This window comes from Eschrichtius robustus, chromosome 15, assembly GCF_028021215.1.
Source record: "Eschrichtius robustus isolate mEscRob2 chromosome 15, mEscRob2.pri, whole genome shotgun sequence".
NCBI lineage: Eukaryota > Metazoa > Chordata > Mammalia > Artiodactyla > Eschrichtiidae > Eschrichtius > Eschrichtius robustus.
This window is the reverse complement of record NC_090838.1, coordinates 18566935-18582076: the sequence shown is the minus strand read 5'-3', so window position 1 is coordinate 18582076 and position 15142 is coordinate 18566935. Positions and strand designations below refer to the sequence as shown.

Here is a 15142-nt window from a genome sequence, read left to right as displayed (position 1 = left end):
AGAATGTCTTTTGGATAAAAAAGCAAGACCCAACCATATGCTCCCTACAAGAAACCCACTTGATGAGACTGACACTCTGCCTACTGCACTAATGAGGTTCCTTTCCAAGAAACCCACTTTCTTGTTTGTTTATTTAAGGTTATTTTTTAAAAAAACTTATTCATTCATTCATTTACCTCCCATCTACTTTTTTAAAAATTGAGGCATAGCTGATTTATAGTATTATACAACATAATGATTCAAAATTCTTAGAGATTATACTCCATTTAAAGTTATATAAAATATTGGCTATATTCCCTTTGCTGTACATTATATCCTGTAGCATACTTATTTTGTACATAGTAGTTTGTACCTCTTAATCCCCTACCCTTATCTTGTCTCTCCCCCTTCCCTCTCTTCACTGGTAACCACTAGTTCTCTATATCTGTGAGTCTGTTTCTGGTTTGTTATATTCATTTGTTTGTTTTATTTTTTAGATTCGACATATAACTGATAACATACAGTATTTGTCTTTCTCTGACTCATTTCACTAAACATAATACCCTACAGGTCTATTCATATTGTCATAAATTGCAAAATTTCATTTTTTTAATGGCTGAGTAGTCCATATATATATATATATATATATATATATTTTCTGTGTGTGTGTGTATATATATATATATGTATGTATATATATATATCCTCTTCCTTATCCATTCATCTGTTGATGGACACTTACGTTGCTTCTGTGTCTTGGCTATTGTAAATAATGCTGCTATTAACATTGGGGTGCATATCTTTTTGAATTAGTATTTTGTTTTTTTATACAAGAAACCCACTTTAAATATAAAGCTACAAATAGATTAAAAGCATGAAATACCATAATCATACCAAGTTGGAGTGATTATATAAATATCAAAGTTGATTTCAGGCCAAAGATACCTGGGTTAAAGAAGATTATTTCACAGTTATCAAGTACACATGATAATTCTAAATATTTATTGCTTCTGATAACAGAGCTTTAAAATTCATGAAGCAAAAATTGATAGAACTGCAAGGAAAAATAGAGAAATTTGTAATTTCTTGGAGACTTTTATTATCCCTCTCTTAAAACTAGATAAGGCTAGTATACAGAAAGTCAGTAAAGATATAGAAGACTTGAACAACCCTATCCATCAACTTTATCTAAGTGATATTTATAGAACACTTTTCCCAATGGCAACATATATACACATTATTTTCAAGTGTACTGGAATGTTCACCAAGATAGAACATATTCTGGGCCACAGAATGAGTCTTATTAAATATAAAAGGATTCAAATCATACAAAGTATGTTCTTTGACCACAATGGAATTAAATTAGAAATCAATAACAAAAGGTTATTTGGAAAAGATATTTGGAAACTAAATACCACACTTCTAAATAACTCCATGGATCAAGGAAGAAATCAAAAGAGAAGTTTAAAAATTATTTAAGTGGATAAAATGAAAATATAAAAACTTATGAGGTGCAGCTAATGCATTACTTAGGTGGAAATTTATAGCACTAAATACTTAAATTAGAAAAGAAGAAAAGTCTCAAATAACTGATCTGAACTCCCAACTTGAGAAACTAGGAAACAGAGAGCAAATGAAACCCAAAGTAAGCAAAAGAAAGGAAATAATAAAGATCTGAACAGATCAATAAAATAGTAAACAGGAAAAAAAATTGAGAAAACCAAGGAAATGCAAAGCTGGTTCTTTTAGAAGATTGGTAATTGATAAATCTCCAGTGGAGCTGGTCAGGATAACGAGAAGTCACAAATTACCATTAACAAGAATGAAGGAGGTAACATTACTACATATTCTACAGATATTAAGAGAACAGTAAGGGAACTTTATGAACAGCTTTATGCCAATACACTTGACAACTTCAGTAAATTGGATAAATTTGTTGAAAGACAAAAAAAAAAAGCTCATGAAAGAAGAAATGTATAATGTGAATAGGTAATTCTTTTTCTATTAAAGAAATTGAACTAACAGTTAAAAACATTCCCATTAAGAAAACTTTAGGCCTGGATGCCTTCACTGGTTGATTTTACTGAACATTTAGGGAAAAAAATAATACCAGTTCTACACAAACTTTTCCAGAAAATTGAAGTGGAGAGAATTCTTTCCAACCTAGTCTATAAAGTTAGCATTACTCTGAAAAAGATATTACAAGGGGGGAAAAAAAAAAGACCAAATAAACTATAGACCTGTATCCCTCATGAACATAAAATTTTGGCAAGTTATATCCAATATGTTAAAAAGATAATACCTTGTGATTAAGTAGGGTTTATTCCTGCTTCAATATGCAAGGAATGCAAGATTGGTTTAAAATTTGAAAACCAATCGATGCAAGTCACTGTATTAACAGACTAAGAAGTGATTATCTCAGTTAGTGCACAAAAGCATTTGACAAATCCAGTAGGTATTCCTGAGTACAAAGTGTAAGCAAACGAGGAGTAGAAAGGACCATCCTCAGTCTGATTAAGGACATGAAGAAAAAGCCTACAGTTCACATCATACTTAATGACCGAAGACTAAATGCTTCCCCTTAAGATCAAGAACATGGCAAAGATGTCCACTTTTGCCACTTCTACCCAACATTATACTGAAGGTTCCAGAAAGTGCAGTAAGGTAAGAAAAAGAAATAAGAGGTATCTAGTTTGGGAATGAAGAAGTAAAACTATCTTCATTTGTAGACAACATGATGTCTACAGAGAAAATCCTATGGAATTTGCAAAGACACTGTTAGAACTAGCAGGTGTGTTTAGTGAGGTTGCAGGATACAAGATCAATATACAAAACTCAGTTGTATTTATGGAACTACAATACTAGCCCCCAAAATAAATAAATAAATAAATAAGTTTATTAAAAAAATTTAATAATAAGAAAACAACCCAATTAAAATAATAGGTATAAGATTTGAAGACACTTCACCAAAGATGATATACAGAGGGAAAATAAGAACATGAAGGTATACGCAACTTCATTAATCTTAAACAAAATGCAAATCAAAAGCATAATGAGATACCACTAAACACCTATAAGAATGTCTAAAATTAAAAAGACTAATCATACCAAGTGTTGACCAAGGATGTGGAGGAACTGGAACTGTGGTGCACTGCTGGTAGGAATATATAATGGTACAACTTTGAAAAAGCTTGGCAGTTTTAAGATTGTTAAACATACATACACCCATTGTTGAGCTAGCCATTCCACTCTTAAATATTAACTCAAGGGAAATGAAAACATATGTCCATATAAAGACTTGTTCATGAACATTTATGTAACATTGTTGATAATTGCCAAAACCCAGAACCATCCCTAATGTCCATTAACATGTGAATGGATAAATAAATTGTGTTATATCCAATAGTGAAATATTACTCAGCAATAAAAAGGAATGGAGTGTTGATGCATACAATACAATAGGTATTTTTATTATTTTTTTAAAAATTAATTTTTAATTGAAGTGTACTTGCTATACAATATTATATAAAACAATAGGTATTAATGTCAAAATAATTATGTCAAGTAAAAGAATACAGACAAAAAAAGAATATATTCTTTATAACCCCATTTATATATGTATTTATAAATATGTTAGAATTATATACACATTAATATATAGAGAATATATATGCGATTCAACATATATTATAGTGTACATAATTCTAGAAAATATGAAGTAATCTGTGGTACCAGTAGACAGACCTGTGGTTCCCTGGGAATGGAGGGTTGTGGAAAGAGTGAAAGGAAGGATGACAGAGGGGCACAAGGAGACTTTTGGTGATGGTGGATATATTCATTATCTTGATATAATGATGATGTTATGGATTTGTACTTATGTCAAAGCATATCACAATGTATACTTTAAATATGTGCAGTTTATTATATGTCTCTTATGCCATAATCTTTTTTCTTTTTTTTAAGGCTTAGGGAAGTACAAAATTTTAAACAGTAAATACAGATTACACATTGTGGCTTTTGGTCATAAATTGTCGAGATCTATATTCATTTGCCTACATGATATCTCCACTTGGATTTTTTTTTTTAAATTTTTTAACTTTATTTTTTTATACAGCAGGTTCTTATTAGTCACCAGTATCTTACACATCAGTGTATACATGGCAGTCCCAATCTCCCAATTCATCACACCACCACCACCACCCCCTGCCGCTTTCCCCCCTTAGTGTCCATACGTTTGTTCTCTACATCTGTGTCTCAATTTCTGTCCTGCAAACCGGTTCATCTGTACCATTTTTCTAGTTTCCACATATATGCGTTAATATACGATATTTGTTTTTCTCTTTCTGACTTACTTCACTCTGTATGACAGTCTCTAGATCCATCCACGTCTCAACAAATGACCCAATTTCGTTCCTTTTAATGGCTGAGTAATATTCAATTATACATATGTACCACATCATCTTTATCCATTCATCTGTCAGTGGGCATTTAGGTTGCTTCCATGACCTGGCTATTGTAAATAGTGTTGCAGTGAACACTGGGGTGCATGTGTCTTTTTGAATTATGGTTTTCTCTGGGTATATGCCCAGTAGTGGGATTGCTGGATCATATGGTAATTCTATTTTTTAGTTTTTTAAGGAACCTCCATACTGTTCTCCATAGTGGCTGTATCAATTTACATTCCCACCAACAGTGCAGGAGGGTTCCCATTTCTCCACACCCTCTCCAGCATTTGTTGTTTGTAGATTTTCTGATGATGCCCATTCTAACTAGTGTGAGGTGATACCTCATTGTAGTTTTGATTTGCATTTCTCTAATAATTAGTGATGTAGAGCAGCTTTTCATGTGCTTGTTGGCCATCTGTATGTCTTCTTTGGAGAAATGTCTATTTAGGTCTTCTGCCCATTTTTGCATTGGGTTGTTTGTTTTCTTAATATTGAGCTGCATGAGCTGTTTATATATTTTGGAGATTAATCCTTTGTCCGTTGATTTGTTTGCAAATATTTTCTCCCATTCTGAGGGTTGTCTTTTTGTCTTGTTTATGGTTTCCTTGGCTGTGCAAAAGCTTTGAAGTTTCATGAGGTCCCATTTGTTTTTGTTTTTATTTCCATTACTCTAGGAGGTGGATCAAAAAAGATCTTGCTGTGATTTATGTCAAAGAGTGTTCTTCCTATGTTTTCCTCTAAGAGTTTTATAGTGTCCAGTCTTACATTTAGGTCTGTAATTCATTTTGAGTTTATTTTTGTGTATGGTGTTAGGGAGTGTTCTAATTTCATTCTTTTACATGTAGCTGTCCAGTTTTCCCAGCACCACTTACTGAAGAGACTGTCTTTTCTCCATTGTATATCCTTGCCTCCTTTGTCATAGGTTAATTGACCATAGGTGCCTGGGTTTATCTCTGGGCTTTCTATCTTGTTCCTATGATCTATGTTTCTGTTTTTGTGCCAGTACCATATTGTCTTGATGACTGTAGCTTTGTAGTAGAGTCTGAAGTCAGGGAGTCTGATTGCTCCAGCTCCGTTTTTTTCCCTCAAGACTGCTTTGGCTATTTGGGGTCTTTTGTGTCTCCATACAAATTTAAAGATTTTTTGTTCTAGTTCCGTAAAAAATGCCATTGGTAATTTGATCGGGATTGCATTGAATCTGTAGATTGCTTTGGGTAGTATAGTCATTTTCACAATATTGATTCTTCCAATCCAAGAACATGGTATATCTCTCCATCTGTTGATATCATCTTTAATTTCTTTCATCAGTGTCTAATAGTTTTCTGCATACAGGTCTTTTGTCTCCCCAGGTAGGTTTACTCCTAGGTATTTTATTCTTTTTGTTGCAATGGTAAATGGGAGTGTTTCCTTAATTTCTCTTTCAGATTTTTCATCATTAGTGTATAGGAATGCAAGAGATTTCTGTGCATTAATTTTGTATCCTGCAACTTTACCAGATTCATTGATTAGCTCTAGTAGTTTTCTGGTGGCATCTTTAGGATTCTCTATGTATAGTATCATGTCATCTGCAAACAGTGACAGTTTTACTTCTTCTTTTCCAATCTGTATTCCTTTTATTTCTTTTTCTTCTCTGATTGCCGTGGCTAGGAGTTCCAAAACTACGTTGAATAATAGTGGTGAGAGTGGACATCCTTGTCTCGTTCCTGATCTTAGAGGAAATGCTTTCAGTTTTTCACCATTGAGAATGATGTTTGCTGTGGGTTTGTCGTATATGGCCTTTATTATGTTGAGGTAGGTTCCCTCTATGCCCATTTTCTGGAGAGTTTTTATCATAAATGGGTGTTGAATTTTGTCAAAAGCTTTTTCTGCATCTATTGAGATGATCATATGGTTTTTATTCTTCAATTTGTTAATATGGTGTATCACATTGATTGATTTGTGTATATTGAAGAATCCTTGCATCCCTGGGATAAATCCCACTTGATCATGGTGTATGATCCTTTTAATGTGTTGTTGGATTCTGTTTGCTAGTACTTTGTTGAGGATTTTTGCATCTATATTCATGAGTGATATTGGTCTGTAATTTTCTTTTTTTGTAGTATCGTTGTCTGGTTTTGGTATCAGGGTGATGGTGGCCTCATAGAATGAGTTTTGGAGTGTTCCTTCCTCCGCAGTTTTTTGGAAGAGTTTGAGAAGGATGGGTGTTAGCTCTTCTCTAAATGTTGGATAGAATTCACCTGTGAAGCCATCTGGTCCTGGACTTTTGTTTGTTGGAAGATTTTTTAATCACAGTTTCAATTTCATTACTCATGATTGGTCTGTTCATATTTTCTGTTTCTTCCGGGTTCAGTCTTGGAAGGTTATAACTTTCTAAAAGTTTGTCCATTTCTTCCAGGTTGTCCATTTTATTGGCATAGAGTTGCTTGTAGTAGTCTCTTAGGATGCTTTGTATTTCTGCTGTGTCTGTCGTAACTTCTCCTTTTTCATTTCTAAGTTTATTGACTTGAGTCCTCTCCCTCTGTTTCCTGATGAGTCTGGCTAATGGTTTATCAATTTTGTTTATCTTCTCAAAGAACCAGCTTTTAGTTTTCTTGATCTTTGCTATTGTTTTCTTTGTTTCTGTTTCATTTATTTCTGCTCTGATCTTGATGATTTCTTTCCTTCTGCTAACTTTGGGTTTTGTTTGTTCTTCTTTCTCTAGTTCCTTTAGGTGTAAGGTTAGATTGTTTACTTGAGATTTTTCTTGTTTCTTGAGGTAGGCTTGTATACCTATAACCTTCCCTCTTAGAACTGCTTTTGCTGCATCCCATAGGTTTTGGATCGTCGTGCTTTCATTGTAATTTGTCTCTAGGTATTTTTTGATTTCCTCTTTGATTTCTTCAGTGATCTCTTGGTTATTTAGTAATGTATTGTTTAGCCTCCATGTGTTTGTGTTTTTTACTTTTTTTCTCTGTAATTAGTTTCTAATCTCATAGCGTTGTGGTCAGAAAAGACGCTTGATATGATTTCAATTTTCTTAAATTTACTGAGGCTTGATTTGTGACCCAAGATGGGATCTATCCTGGAGAATGTTCCGTGCACACTTGAGAAGAAAGTGTAATCTGTTTTTGGATGGAATGTCCTATAAATATCAATTAAATCTATCTGGTCTATTGTGTCATTTAAAGCTTCTGTTTCCTTATTTATTTTCATTTTGGGTGATCTGTCCATTGGTGTAAGTGAGGTGTTAAAGTCCCACACTATTATTGTGTTAGTGTCGATTTCCTCCTTTACAGCTGTTAGCAGTTGCCTTATGTATTGAGGTGCTCCTATGTTGGGTGCATATATATTTATAATTGTTATCTTCTTCTTGGATTGATCCGTTGATCATTATGTAGTGTCCTTCCTTGTCTCTTGTAACATTCTTTATTTTAAAGTCTGTTTATCTGATATGAGTATTGCTACTCCAGCTTTCTTTTGATTTCCATTTGCATGGAATATCTTTTTCCATCCCCTCACTTTCAGTCTGTATGTGTCCCTAGGTCTGAAGTGGGTGTCTTGTAGACAGCATATATATGGGTCTTGTTTTTGTATCCATTCAGCAAGCCTGTGTCTTTTGGTTGGAGCATTTAATCCATTCATGTTTAAGGTAATTATCGATATGTATCTTCCTATGACCATTTTCTTAATTGTTTTGGGTTTGTTTTTGTAGGTCCTTTTCTTCTCTTGTGTTTCCCCCTTAGGGAAGTTCCTTTAGCATTTGTTGCAGAGCTGGTTTGGTGGTGCTGAATTCTCTTAGCTTTTGCTTGTCTGTAAAGCTTTTGATTTCTCCATCGAATCTGAATGAGATCCTTGCCGAATCTGAATGAGATCCTTGCCGGGTAGAGTAATCTTGGTTGTAGGTTCTTCCCTTTCATCACTAAGTATATCATGCCACTCCCTTCTGGCTTGTAGAATTTCTGCTGAGAAATCAGCTGTTAACCTTATGGGAGTTCCCTTGTATGTTATTTGTCGTTTTTCCCTTGCTGCTTTCAATAATTTTTCTTTGTCTTTAATTTTTGTCAGTTTGATTACTATGTGTCTCGGCATGTTTCTCCTTGGGTTTATCCTGTATGGGACTCTCTGTGCTTCCTGGAGTTGGGTGGCTATCTCCTTTCCCATGTTAGGGAAGTTTTCGACTATAATCTCTTCAGATATTTTCTCAGGAACTTTCTCTCTCTCTTCTCCTTCTGGGACCCCTATAATGCGAATGTTGTTGCGTTTAATGTTGTCCCAGAGTTCTCTTAGGCTGTCTTCAGTTCTTTTCATTCTTTTTTCTTTATTCTGTTCCTCAGCAGTGAATTCCATCATTCTGTCTTCCAGGTCACTTATCTGTTCTTCTGCCTCAGTTATTATGCTATTCATTCCTTCTAGTGTAGTTTTCATTTCAGTTGTTGTATTGTTCATCTCTGTTTGTTTGTTCTTTAATTCTTCGAGGTCTTTGTTAAACATTTCTTGTATCTTCTCGATCTTTGCCTCCATTCTTTTTCCGAGGTCCTGGATCATCTTCACTATCATTATTCTGAATTCTTTTTCTGGAAGGTTGCCTATCTCCACTTCATTTAGTTGTTTTTCTGGGGTTTTTTCTTGTTCCTTCATCTGGTACATAGCCCTCTGCCTTTTCATCTTGTCTGTCTTTCTGTGAATGTGGTTTTTTGTTCCACAGGCTACAGGATTGTAGTTCTTCTTGCTTCTGCTGTCTGCCCTCTGGTGGATGAGGCTATCTAAGAGGCTTGTGCAATTTCCTGATGGGAGGGACTGGTGGTGGGTAGAGCTGACTGTTGCTCTGGTGCGCAGAGCTCAGTAAAACTTTAATCCCTTGACTGCTGATGGGTGGGGCTGGGTTCCCTCCCTTTTGGTTGTTTGGCCTGAGGCAACCCAACACTGGAGCCTACCCGGGCTCTTTGGTGGGGCTAATGGCGGACTCTAGGAGGGCTCATGCCAAGGAGTAGTTCCCAGAACTTCTGCTGCCAGTGTCCTTGTCCCCACGGTGAGCCACAGCCACCCCCTGCCTCTGCAGGAGACCCTCCAACACTAGCAGGTAGGTCTGGTTCAGTCTCCTATGGGGTCACTGCTCCATCCCGTGGGTCCTGATGCACACACTACTTTGTGTGTGCCCTCCAAGAGTAGAGTCTCTGTTTTCCCCGGTCCTGTCGAAGTCCTGCAATCAAATCCCACTAGCCTTCAAAGTCTGATTCTCTAGGAATTCCTCCTCCCGTTGCCAGACCCCCAGTTTGGGAACCTGACGTGGGAGTCAGAACCTTCACTCCAGTGGGTGGACTTCTGTGGTATAAGTGTTCTCCAGTCTGTGAGTCACCCACCCAGCAGTTATGGGATTTGAGTTTACTGTGATTGCACCGCTCCTACCGTCTCATTGTGGCTTCTCCCTTGTCTTCGGATGTGGGGTATCTTTTTTGCCGAGTTCCAGTGTCGTCCTGTGGATGATTGTCCAGCAGCTAGTTGTGATTCTGGTGTTCTCACAAGAGGGAGTGAGAGCACGTCCTTCTACTCTGCCATCGTGGCTCAGATTCTCTTGGATATTTTTTAGTCATGTCAAAACTAAAGTCTTTAAACTAGCACATATCTCTAACTTCTTTTCCTACTTCCTTTCTATTTATTCTCTAGGATTTTTTTTTCCTTTTTTTTTTAATTTTTATTTTTGTATGTGGTACTTCCATCCTCCCATTTTTCATGCAGGAAGCTAGGGAATCTTCCTTGATGCATATCTCATCCCCTGTTTTACCACCAAGTTGTGTCATTGAGAACACATTTCAAAGCTGTAGTCTTCCTTTCCTTCACTACCACCACCATTACCTGGTTCAGTTCTCCCTTCTCTTTTCACTAAAAAGAGCCTTCCGATTATACTCCCTGGTTTTATGCCTGACCCTCTCAATCCAGTCTCTAGGGAACAGCCAGAGAGATCTTTCAAAGATGGGCATTTAAATCATGTAATTTCTCTGCTTGGATCTTTTCAATGACTTTTCATTGCTCTTGGGATAAGATGTAAAATCCTTTCAATATGGTCAGATTCCCGTTTGCCTCTTGCTTATTGTGTTCTAATCACATAGGCTACCTTTCAGTTTCTTAAAATCTCCACGATCTTTTTACTCCAGAACTTTCTCACGTGGTATTTTCTGAACCTGCAGTGGTTTTTCCCTTTGTCAGTGGCTACCCCAGTGCATGCTTTAAGTCTCAGCTTAAATGCCACTAATTCAGAGGAGTCTTTCCTGACTTGCCCATTCAAAATTGGTATCCACCCCAGTATCCTGTAGATTTTCATCATAGCTGTTACAGGTTTTTTGGGGGTTGAGGGAGGGGTAGGAGGTGTTTATATGTGTATATGAGATTATTTGGTAAAATACCTCTTTCCTATACTATTCTGAAAAGCTCCTTGAAAGTGGAGACCTGTCTGTTTTGTTCACGACTGTGTAGCCATCACCTGACTTACTTCTTGGTACAGTTGACAATATTTATTGAGTGAAAGTTTAGAGAAAATACATTGGAAGGAAATATACCAGTGGGTTGCTTTTTGAGTGCTGCATGTTTGTTTTTATAAGATTTCTACAGTGAACTATTAGACTTTCTAATAAGAAAAGTTATAAATAAAATACATCTTTATACTTTTTGTCTTTACTAGAGATGAAAAAGCAGATGTTATTTTGTGACTTAGACGCTAGTGCTAAATTGTTACAAATTAAGTGACCTTGATATATTAACTTGACTTTTAATATCTTGGAGTTGCACAGCTCTAGGGAGCACTGTTTATGCGTGTTTTTAGTTAATGAGGACTTCTCTGTTAATGTAAAGCAGAGACTCTTCTTTTAGTACCAATTTTAGGTATAGTTTACCTAGAACAGAGTATGCACTTCTAGATCTACCTGCAATTTATGTCATCTTGCATTCTTATCTTAGAGTGCCTTATTGTATTTGTCTGTTTCTGTCACAACTTTTTAATCAGTCACCCTTACTTTAGCATAGTTTTGACCAGTTTTGTCTCATGGAGAAAATTATGTAAGGTTTTCTGAAATCTCAGTATGGTAGCTCTGGTGCTGGACATATGGTGAATATCCTGTAAATCTTTTAAAATTTTTTATTGAATGTCATACATTTTTGAAAAATATAAAATAAAGCCGTATCTTTGAGGTAATGATTTGTTAAGTAGGCTTAGTACTTTGAAGTTCTAAAAGTATAGTTCTCAGAGGATTGTCAACTTGATTAACTTATTATATTTATTTTTTGCTCATCATTTAAATGAGCTTGCTTCCTGCCTAGAAATGCTTTTCAGTTTTTAAAATTAATTAATTAATTAATTAATTATTTTGATAAAGTCTTTTTAAAAAAATTTTTGTTGGCTGTGTTGAGTGCGTTGCTGTGTGTGGGCTTTTTCTAGTTGTGGCAAGCGGGGGGCTGCTCTTCGTTGAGGTGCCCAGGCTTCTCGTTGCAGTCACAGTTTTATTTAAATGTTTGTGTTCCTTTTCTTTTTAAGATGCCCTTTGTTCATGTTATTTCACTTGTATGTATAATAAATGTATACCAACTTTTTAACAGATAAAATAATTAGGCACAGGGCTTGTACCCTGAAGGACACTGCGCATGCCATCATTGCAGCTGAATTGGATCCAGAATTTAATAAACTCTGTGAAGAAATTAAGGAAGCAAGAATAAAAAGAGGTAAGTTATAGAAATGAACTTGCTACTGAAGAATAAGAGATCATTGAATGTCATTGAATGGTGTTTCTTTACGGTTGCTGGTATTATGAAAATGTATTTTGAGGCCCATCCTTAATTTCTGATATGAAAATGTGTCATGTAAATTCTCAAAGATGTTTTAAAATTTTACTTTCTATAACAGTTTTAGTGCAAATTACAGAAATAAAGTACTTCTTAGTGAAATTTCTTTTGCAGGCATATATCTTTAATTATGGATTTCTGTTCTTAAAGGATTTAGATAGGCTTTCATATTTGAAGAGGGTTTATTTTCATCAGTTTATATCTAATACCGATACTTAAAAATTTTTTTTAGGAATACTTTTTTTTTTTTAAACCTATTGGAATTTATGTGCAATTTTGTTAGTATAAACACAGAATTAGCAGATGTGTTTTGTTCGTTCTATATATAATCCTGTCCTTGAGGAACTCACACTTTAGTAGGAGAGAGTAAGTGTAAAACAAATCGAGTATAGTGTGGCATATGCACTGATTGAAGCATGTTCATAGCACAGAGGAGAGGCCTCCTGGTAGGAAACCCAGCATTTTGATCAGAGTTTGGGGAATGAATATAGAAGTGTTGTCTCTAGTGAAGTAGAGGAAGGGAGGCAGTGACGGAGAAGGAGGAGGTATTGTAAGCACAGCACACTACGTATACAGGCGCAGAGACATGAAATAACGTGGTGTATCGGAAGAACTGCAAATTGTTTGGTATTGCTAAAGATGTACAGAATGGTGGGAAACAGAGCTCAGAAGGTGAGCTGGGTCCAGGACATTGAAGTTGTGAAGACGCTTTTCTTCCACTGCCTTAGAGAGGCCTCCCCTGGCCACCTAATCTTATTAGGCTCTGGTCACCATAGCACTTGGTATTTTGTTACTGTTGTTGTCTCTCTCCTCCTTATTTAGAATATAAGTGCTGTGAATGTCTTATTCATAGCTCTACTGCAGTCCCTAGAACTATCTCTGGTATACAACAGGCTATTTATAAATATTTGAATGAATCAATGTCATGCTAAGGAGCTTGGACTTTATCCTGTAGGTAAATGTTTTTTTTTTTTTTTAAACTTTGGGTTTATTTATTTATGGCTACGTTGGGTCTTCGTTTCTGTGCGAGGGCTTTCTCTAGTTGGCGGCGAGTGGGGGCCACTCTTCATCGTGGTGCGCGGGCCTCTCTTGTTGCGGAGCACAGGCTCCAGACGCGCAGGCTCAGTAATTGTGGCTTACGGGCCTAGTTGCTCTGCGGCATGTGGGATCCTCCCAGACCAGGGCTCGAACCCGTGTCCCCTGCATTGGCAGGCAGATTCTCAACCACTGCGCCACCAGGGAAGCCCAGGTCTATGTTTTTTAAAATGTGTTTGTGTTTATTACCCACATCAGCTTAGAACTAGCAAATTAGATTCTCTGAGAGTAGTAAGGCCGAGAAATCTGCGCTTCAGCAAACTCAAGTGGTTTTTATGTACACTAAAGTTTGAGAACAATTGCCATAGTCAGTAGGATTCATAGAAGTATTTGAAACAGTGGAATGGATTGGTAAATTGCTTTGGCAGCAGGAAATAGCAAGGTCTCAATGTGGCTCGGTGGGAGGATGAGAGACCAGTTAAAAAGCTGTTGGAGCCAGTTTTGAAAACATTTTGGCAGTTTCTAAAAAGTTTAGCGTAATATTTACCATATGACCCAGTGATTCTACTCCTAGGGGTCTACCCAAGAAAGATGAAAACATATGTCCATATAAAGACTTGTACGTGAACGTTCATAGCAGTACTATTCACAACAATTAAAAACCAGAAACAACCCAAATGTCCGTCAACTGATGAATGGGGAAGCAAAACAGGGTATATTGTACAGTGACGTACTGCTCAGCTATAAAAAGGAATAAGGTACTGATACATGGTACAGCATGGATGAACTTTAGAAATGTTATGCTAAGTGAAAGAAGGCAGTCACAAAAGAGCACATATTGCATGATTCCATTTATATGAAATGCTCACAAAAGGCAAGTCTATAGAGACAAAAAGTGGACCAGTGGTTGCCTGGAACAGTTACCTAGATTGGATTGCTGGGGTGATTGCACAGCTCTGTGAATTCACTAAAAATCACTGAATCGTATGCTTAAAATGAGTGATTTTTATGTTGTGTAAATTGTACCTCAGTAAAGCTTTTGGTGGGGGGAGGGCTGTTGGAGTAGTCCAGAGTTTTAATTAGTGAAGTGGGAATGAAGGTAGGATTAACATGAGAGAGATGCAGCTGCAGGGGTGGAGGGCATTGTGAAGGAAAGGAAGAGGCAAAATTGGCTGCCATGTTACTGGTTTAATGACTTAAGTAGATGCTAATACCACCAGTAGAGAGAGGGAATATATAAGGACAGGTTTTTTTTGGTGGGAAAAGAGAAACCAGTTATCTTTAATTTGACCTATCTCTAGGATATCCAGTTGGTGATATCAAGTAGGCAACTGATATGAATCAGAAGCTCAAGAGAGTTTTGGACTAAAGATGTAATTTGGGAATAATTATATAATGCCAGTAGGAGCTGAAGGCATGAATATTTGTGGTGGAAGGTGCAGATTAAAGTGAGAAGAAAAGGGATTCCAGAGACCGCCCTTAGAAACATTTAAGGAAGGCAACATTTAAGGATGGCATAGAAGAAAGAAATCTAGTAAAGAGAATTGAGATGGAATGGTTATTTTTATGAAGATCAGTGCACGAAAACCAAACTTATGCAGTGTGGTGTGACAGCCAGCTAATGTCAGATGGAAACAGTTCATATGAATGGGATTCAGTGGCCCAATATATGCTTATACTTTCTAAGATGGCAGAAATCATGACTTTTAGACTATATATAATCTTACTGTCTCACAGTCATAAAAATGTGAAGTGTATTCCTCTGCAAAGTAAAATGAGTAAACACAGGGCCCTTTGGGGATTAAGTGTAAATAAGCATGGCCTGCCATTTTATTTTTATGATTTTATATCTAGTTTCTTTCCCATCTTAAATC

The 15142-nt window shown here is 36.3% G+C and overlaps 1 protein-coding gene across 2 annotated transcripts in view; it reads left to right on the top strand.

Annotated features, from left to right (window-relative positions):
• The window catches only part of ATAD2B (ATPase family AAA domain containing 2B), a 155322-nt gene that overhangs the window by 125947 nt on the left and 14233 nt on the right, over positions 1-15142 (top strand). For both annotated transcript variants that reach the window (XM_068564720.1, XM_068564719.1), the window contains exon 23: positions 11991-12113. In XM_068564720.1, coding sequence (XP_068420821.1) covers positions 11991-12113 — 123 coding nt within the window. The remainder of the gene's footprint in view (positions 1-11990; positions 12114-15142) is intronic.